This window comes from Dermacentor variabilis, chromosome 4 (assembly GCF_050947875.1).
Source record: "Dermacentor variabilis isolate Ectoservices chromosome 4, ASM5094787v1, whole genome shotgun sequence".
Classification (NCBI taxonomy): Eukaryota; Metazoa; Arthropoda; class Arachnida; order Ixodida; family Ixodidae; genus Dermacentor; species Dermacentor variabilis.
The window spans coordinates 94,690,778-94,699,240 of record NC_134571.1 but is presented as its reverse complement, the minus strand read 5'-3'; the positions used below and the strand labels follow the sequence as shown (position 1 = coordinate 94,699,240).

The following is an 8,463-nucleotide window of genomic DNA, read 5'->3' as shown; positions in this document are numbered from 1 at the left end:
ATTCGCCGTTCTTTAAATATGACTCTTCCGTAATATTCCTTCTCTTTCGTTGCAGACATGGTTCTCACGTACCTTTATTGTTGTCTCATGAAGTCATGATTGCACTCCAGCTAAAGTTGCCACAAGCAAACGAGTGAATGAATGTACGCAAAGTAAGAGCAGCTGTTTCTTTATCTTAATCCCAGCTTGAACTCTGCGTCATCGCGCTACACCTGAAGCTGATGCATCACATACAATGATTTCACGCTGTTGCAGTGCCACCAGTTTATTTTGACTTGCCGCAAACATTTATTTACATTCAGACGAGACGCCGCGTACAGAATATTGACATAATGAACGTCATTTAAATCTTGTTCAACATTATTACTCAACAAGGGCGATAGTTCTGTCTCTAGGATTGAAGCACCAAAATTCGACGTTTCTAGGATGACAAAGAAGATAGACCGTCATGCTCACATATTCCGTCAGTTTATTCTGTCAAGATCCGCTACACATTCTAGGCTTCGACTTGTTCCATCGTATACTTACTGCTTCTTTCAATAGGACTTAGAAGTGGGCTTATTTTTACTAGTTCGGCTTAAGTTATATTTTGTGCAAGTGTACTGCTAGGTGCCACGGTCACTGTGTGAAGACTGACCAATTCTACTCCATTACATACACATAATTTCCTACCGTGTTTATAACAATCATGGTTATCGGCTTATCGCTATTACAGAGTATTGGTAGTTTGCTCAGACTTGCCCCATGATCTTTCTGAGCTGTTCCCTTCAACTAAGCAGCCTTGCCACGTTCGAAGGCAGAACCGCTATTCCTGCTTTATTCGCCATAACAAATATACGTACCACTAGTTAGTAGTTGAATTTTTATCTTTTAAGATTGATTAACAGGACACGTGCACTTACTAGTGTGAATGGTTACCTAGGAGTCGCTTCCACTTAAGTGTCTTCATATATTCGAGGATGATTTGAGTTTTGATAAGTAATGCCCTAGTGCGATTTAACCGCCATATTCCGGTGAACCGGACCAACAAAGGGCGAACAACGTACATTCTTGCACTTCTTTGTTAAATTACATCTGTCTCAACTAACAAAAACAGAGTCTACAACACTTCACAAAAATGCATTCTGGCATTCGGCGATGTCCATTCAAATCGTATTGCCACCGGCTTTTGAAAGAAGACTGTACGTTTTGCATATACTGTTTTATTCAATCAAGGCATGAACGCTTTGTGTGGCTCGGTCTATATAAGCCTCTGTAGCGTTTCTTTTTTTTTTTTTTGCTACCTTGGTAAGCGCAACACTAGGTATTACTACTGGTTAGTGAAGCCAATATTACCCGATTACTCTCAGTAACTTTTGGCAACTCGCCTGCCATCAGTCCTATCTCAGTATGATGACCTTCTCAATATAGTTCTTACCAAAAATGAATTTTGGCATTGAGCATCTTTTATTACACACTGACACACACACACTGACTCCCAAAACTGGTGTTCCTCTGTTTTCTCGATGTTGATGTCATGGTTTATTGATTCGCCAACACGGCAACATCGTCCACAGCCTATAGCGGGCTGTGAGCAGTATACATCGATTTATAGCAACGAGGACGTGCGACTCTGTCACTATAACGTCGCTGCGCATGCAACGTTCTCGTATTTGCATCGAAACTACTGCACAACAAGGCAGAACAGACTCCAACGAACAAAAGTCCACGACTCTTAAGAGCTGGAACTCAGAGTGAGAACAAGAAGAGGGGAGACGTCTGCACAGGTTCACACGGTCGACGAAGCTCGTTGGAGATGGTCGAGCCCCGGACTAACGCTTCTTGAGTACTTTCCGTCGTTAGCATTCGTCTTTAACATTTTTAATGCTATTTTTAACAATGTCGCCTCAACAAGCAAACGGGTTACGCTTGTCATTTAGGCTTTTGCCCGTTAGGCTTACCAGTTAGGCTTAGGCAGGCCTAACAAGGCCCGCCGGCCGACGCGTGGTTTGCGAACGGGAGGAGGAGCAACGAGGAAAGGAGGGTAACGGGGCGATTGGGGAACTTCATTCGTAGAAGGAACAGGGCAGAACAACAAGGCATGTCGCGTGCTTTGCCCGTTTCTTTCTCCCAGCGATTGATTCTTTTTTTTTTGTTCCCTCCCCGTGGCCACGCGGAGAAGGAGGCGGACGCCGAGTGTCGGTGGGGAGGGGAAGTGGGGTGTGTGCGCTGGCGCGTGCGCGCCGTTTGCTCAAAAGCTCCTCTTCCAGCGCTCGCCCGCGTCGGCGTCGCCGTAGATGCCGCGCTTGCCCAGGCCGAAGTTGTACCTGCGCTTCATGAAGTCTTCCAACTTGGACTTCTTGTCCCGCTTGCCGAGTCCGAAGCTGAAGCGATGCCGCTCCCGCTTCTCCTGGTCGAAGGGCACGTACTCACGCTCCTGTCCGCTCCTGCGTTTTCCCAGGCCAAACCCGTAGCGCAACGGCTCGCGGGGGCCGCGCTTCTCGAGATAGCCTCCAGTCCTGGACGCAGCCGCAGCCTCGGCCATCGCATCGTCGTCCTCGTCTTCGTCGATGTCCGCGTCCACTGGCGACTCGTCGGCCATCAGCAGCAATGGAGATCGCTTGCCGAGGCCGAAGCCATACAGCGGCCGCGGAGCCGCGCGTTTGTCGCTCGAGTGATGTTGCTGCAGGGGTAGCACGCCGCCGCCCCCGCTTGAGGAGACGGCGCCCATGGGTGCCTCGTCGGCGCGGCAGTGCTCGCTGGCCGCGAGCAGCAGGAGCAGCCACAGGGCCAGGCTGGCGGCCAGGGCGGGTCTCGGCAACTGCAACGGGCTGCAGGCAAACCTCCTGCGTGGAGCAGCGCAAAGGACCCCGCATTACACACTCGTTCGAGACGCAAGGAAAAGTGCGTTTCCTTTCTCAAGGCCTCGAGGACATTGAGATCTTAGAACCGCAGTATGCATGGTTGCCTGGATCGTGCTGGCCAGAATTAATCTGAATCTATGTCTATGTCTGAGGGGAGAATGTCAATGTGGGAGTATTTATCTTGCTTTATTCGTTGTAATCTTCATCGGCGTGTTTGAGATCACTGTTGCGAAATCCCATGTCCCAGCGACCACCACTTACTAAGGTCCGGCGTTAGCTTATTCCATCGTTTGACTGTCAGTATCCTAATTTCGTAACCCTGTCACCCCGACTGCGCTTGTCTTCCCGTGGCGCACATTCTATCAGAATAACGTGCCAGTTCTACGCGTTATACGCCCTCAAAAATGTAACTTCTACTTATTCTACGGCTGCAATATGATGCACCCGTGTTTGCTCTACAAGACACAAAGGACATCGAAAACCGGCTTGCAATAGGCTTCCTGCTGTCCCGACGTCATAGTCATGATACACTCACGCTGATAAAAAAAATTAAAAAATTGGAAGTCGAGAAATTGAAAGATAGAATAATGAGTTCCCACACGGCACCCGTGTGCGTTTAACTCAGAACTCTAAGTGCTTCAGTTGATCACGCAAACTAAACACCGCGAAAATCTCGCGAAATGTCGCGAAATACCGAGCATTACTAAACTGTGAGAAAACGACGCATTTTCAGCCCCACAGACAATAATGTGCACCACCTCCTTCCTCAGTGCCCGCGACAGCATTGTGGGAGCGCCAACTTCTTCAAAAAAAAAAAAAAAGAAAGCAAAGCACCTGTGTCATGGCCAACTTCGGAGTAAGAAAGAGAGCATTCTCGCCTTTTTAGGCTCCTTATTAGTTTGCAAATCATCATCATCACCTTCATCATCATCATCATCAGCCTGGTTACGCCCACTGCAGGGCAAGGGCCTCTCCCATATTTCTCCAACTACCCCGGTCATGTACTAATTGTGGCCCTGTTGTCCCTCCAAACTTCCTAATCTCATCTGCCCACCTAATTTTCTCCCGCCCCCCAGTCCGTAACCCTTAATGACCATCGGTTATCTTCCCTCCTCATTACATGTCCTGCCCATGCCTATTTCTTTTTATTGATTTCAACTAAGATGTCGTTAACGCGCGTTTGTTCCCTCACCCAATCCACTCTTTTCTTATCCCTTAACGTTACACCTATCATTCTTCTATCCATAGCTCGTTGCGTCGTCCTCAATTTAAGTAGAACCCTTTTCGTAAGCGCTCCAGGTTTCTGCCCCGTACGTGAGTACTGGTAAGACACAGCTGGTTATAGACTTTTCTCGTGAGGGATAATGGCAACGTGCTGTTCATGATCTGAGAATGCCTACCAAACGCACCCCAGCCCATTTTTATCCTTCTGATTATTTCACTCTCATGATCCGGATCAGCAGTCACTACCTGTCCTAAGTAGACGTATTCCCTCACCACTTCCAGTGCCTCGCTACCTATCGTAAACTGCTGTTCTCTTCCGAGACTGGTAAACATTACTTTAGTTTTCTGCAGATTAACTTTTAGTTCCACCCTTCTGCTTTACCTCTCCAAGTCAGTGAGTATGCATTGCAGTTGGTCCCCTGAGTTACAAAGCAAGGCAATATCATCAGCGAAGCGCAAGTTACTAAGGTATTCTCCATTTACTCTTATCCCCAATTCTTCTCTATCCATGTCTCTGAATACCTCCTGTAAACACGCTGTGAATAGCATTGGAGAGATCGTATCTCCCTGCCTGACGCCTTTCTTTATTGGTATTTTGTTGCTTTCTTTATGGAGGACTACGGTGGCTGTGCAGCCGCTATAGATATCTTTCAGTATTTTTACACACGGCTCGTCTACACCCTGATTCCGCAATGCCTCCATGACTGCTGAGGTTTCGACTGAATCAAACGCTTTCTCGTAATCAATGAAAGCTATATATAATGGTTGGTTATATTCCGCACATTTCTCTATCACCTGGTGATAGAGGTTGATATCAGGTGATAGATGTTGCAAATAATATGCTGTATTGCAAATAACACAGACGCTCGAGATGCATTCATGCCGTCGGCGCCACCGTCGTGCACTTCCGCTATCGACGGTGCATGCGCGGCTCACTTGCCAACAGTGTGAGGGTCTCCACAGCGGCGACGGGCGTTTGGCTGGAAAAACGGCCAAGTGGAGTGGGCACGCCATCAACACTCCCTCCGCTCAGTCGACTGGGTTTTAGAGGTAGGGCGGCGTTCTGTCTTCAGCTGGAGGACGGACATTACAAACGCGCTACATAGTTCCCGCTGAGCTGCTGTGCGTGTGCACCCAATTTGGGCGGAAAGGGCAGTAAACGTCAAGCTAACGTTGCCTCATATTTGTGCTAGACGCTGACTTACACTGGTGGTTTAAATATCGCGTGCCATCGAGGTGCCATCGATGCCTGCAACGACACCGCGGTCATCGTCGGGCCAGCATTGTGAGGCGCCCGGTAGCTGTTGGGGTGCTGTTCATTCTACAACTCATCTGTTGCCTTGCGAGCTGCGTCGAGTCTACACGCAACGCTAAGCCTTCCTTAGCTTTGAAGAACTGTGAAATTTCTTTAGAAAACATTAAGAGATGGTGTTTTTTATTCAAACTTCGTGTATAAGCTAACTGCTACAAATATTCATATGCGCTCCGAAAGATACGTGTCGAGTACGTATAAATTGTTTTATATATGGGAGTGGGTTATCGTATGCGTAATGACATGTATTTGTCTACTATATGGGGTAATCATATTTGAGGTTTAGGGAAATTAAAAATAAACAACAACCTGTGGCAGCTAGCCTAAATCTTGTCCTTGAGCTGTATTATTCGAAGAGGTGGACATTACTAGCACTAAGAAATCAACACATATTCAACAAATTAACGAAAATTCACTAAATAACTTATTAATCCAGTAATTACTTTATGGCTCATAGTGAAATTTACCAATTACAGCGGGTGAGGTTGCAAGATGTATCCACTTAAAATGAATCTCCAGGATTACACCAGTTTTGAGGCATAATTTCCCAAAGTGTCGGACGAAATACACGGCCGTTCTAGTACACTTTTGTGCTTCGTTGCATAGAAGAACGTCTTGTTGAAAAAGCGAGTGGAACAACAGTGTATTTTTACGAAACGTTTGATGGCGCATATCTCCAAACTAGTGTCGTTCTAGAAATTCATTCCAAGTAGATATGTCTTACAAACTATCTCTTGTAGATTACCATAAGTGCCGCAAAGTTTTCAATAATAACTTAATTAGTGAATTTTGTTAATTCATCGAATTTCTGTTTCAATTTCTCGTGCAAGTAATGTCCGGCTCTCTAAATAACCGAGCTCAAGGACTAGAATTACGTCATCTTCGACAGGCGATTTCTAAGAATAACAAGAATTGCGTAAAACTTAAGAATTGTCAGCCCGTAGATCTGGTGTGCTCATCTGGTGTGTAACGCTGAATTAGTGCGATATTTTTCGGTGCCTTCGCTTGTTTACAGAAACGTGCATGTTTAATATGCAAGGCAATGTGCTATTGTCTGCGCTCCCCTTTTAACTCGCATCCGGAAACTTGAATGCGTTCGCGCTCTTAGACCGTCATCAGCTTTTTCAGGGCTCTTCGCGCTTTCAATTTTTTTTCCCTCCTTCGACGAGGATCAACCAGCGCAAGAGAAAGGCGCCAACCTTTCCTAGAAATTCGTATCGCAATAGTGACGTTAATGCAAATTTGCGTGCGGAAAGAGCCGTTTTGTCGAACTCTTTAAGTTACACGCGATGGAGCGTATCGAGAGGGCAGCACTATGCGGTATACTGCGTATTAACGAACAAGAGATCTTAACTAGAAAATCAAACTTCATCATAAGGACAATGAGTTAGGCACGTGCACGTGGCAGGACGGCAAAACGGAGCATCAGCTAAGAGCATTTCTGCTCTCTGCGCAACGTCACACCTCCGATACTGCCGAGATCGTAAATCAAAGCCATGGATGAGCCGATAATAGTAGAATTGATGGAAACCTTTAAGATGGCTTTGATTTATTGAAGCCTGACAGAAAAGATGCCCATACTAAGCGAACATGAGCACAAGTTGTTGAGTTTCCCTGAGTTAGGTGAGTGAGACAGCGCCTTTCTTTGGAAGGTACGGGGCCGAAAGACATGAATAATAAACTTTGTACCAAGGTAATGATTTAATGCTTAACTGATGACCATGCTACCAACCATAGCATACAGAAAAACTTATTTGGCCAATAAGCAAATGTTTCACGTGTGATGTTTGGCTTTAAGTCACGACAATGTGATGTGCGTGCCTTTCTGGATGCTATACAGTAATTCAGGTGCATGTATGTAACGTCCTGAGGTCACCGACGATGGACACATGGAAGAGTGCAGAAGCTGCAGCAATTCGTGATGTTTAATCAGAATAAATCTGTTGTCAGGCAACGACCTCTTCGCGTGGCCATCCAACAGTGTGGTCGCGCTCAACTTACACGTACAGTCGACTAGCCTGAAGGACTGTCTGGGACATCATGCGTTCCTCCGCGCTCGCGTCTTGACAGCATTTTACCGCGTGCACTTTTTCCTTGTTATCTCCATGTCTCTTTTATCTGGTAATATGGCAGAACATGTTTACAAATATATTTCAGCAGTTTTCTTTTTATAAAAGGCTACGAGTGTACTATAATGTGTATGTATACAATTAGGTGTATATAGCTTGCGGACTTATATGAGCACATGCTACATAGCTTGTCGACATTGTTACAACTAATGCCTGCACACTTTGTGAAAGGTACCTATCTGAAAGTCTCTGGAAAACTTTGTCAAAGAGATCGGCCGGCAAATTTTGCCTATACAATCACTGTCCTTTGTGTGTGCAAACGAACAAGTCTAGAAGAAGGCAAGGAAAGGTGCTTGAAGTCAGGGTCCAGTCATGGGGGCTCAGTGGCTATAGCATTGTGCTACTGAGCACAAGGTATCGGCTTCCATTGTCTGTCGCGGCGACCAGATAAAGGCGACCACTAGATGCAAGAACGCTAGCATACCCTGATTTCGGCGCACATTAATGAGCACCAGGGGGTAGAAATTATTCCAGACCCCTCGACTAGGGCTTCAGTCACAACCCACTGTTCCCATCTGAGAGATGAGACCACGCAAATTAACTGAACGGCAGCCACAGTAAGTACACCGCGGTATATTCATTTTCCCAGGGGCCAACCAGACGAGCGTATGCACTTCTTCTGCTGCTTCCTTTCGCGCTCTACTGTTTATGGCCGATGTCCATTAAAGTGTGCCTGCTACAAACTTTCCTGTAAATTTTACTCTCATAAGGAACGTCTATAAAAGCTCTCTTTTATTAGTGCTGTATTTTATATATTTTATTATTGCTGATTGCTACTCATTCTGTAACGCTAAATACACGCAGCTTTTATAAATATATATATATATATATATATATATATATATATATATATATATATATATATATATATATGTATATATATATATTTACATAACATACTGCCATGCTTCATTGTATTATTAGTGCGGAGGAGAAGAAAAAGATCGTTAAAGCT

The 8,463-nt window shown here is 45.6% G+C and overlaps 1 protein-coding gene across 1 annotated transcript in view; it reads right to left on the bottom strand.

The window, feature by feature from the left end:
- Nucleotides 1-243: 243 nt before the first annotated feature.
- The window catches only part of LOC142579527 (uncharacterized), a 157,210-nt gene continuing 148,990 nt past the window's right edge, over nucleotides 244-8,463 (bottom strand). The window contains exon 2 of the mRNA XM_075689839.1: nucleotides 244-2,825. Within this exon, the coding sequence (XP_075545954.1) occupies nucleotides 2,231-2,825 (595 nt within the window). The 3' untranslated portion in view covers nucleotides 244-2,230. The remainder of the gene's footprint in view (nucleotides 2,826-8,463) is intronic.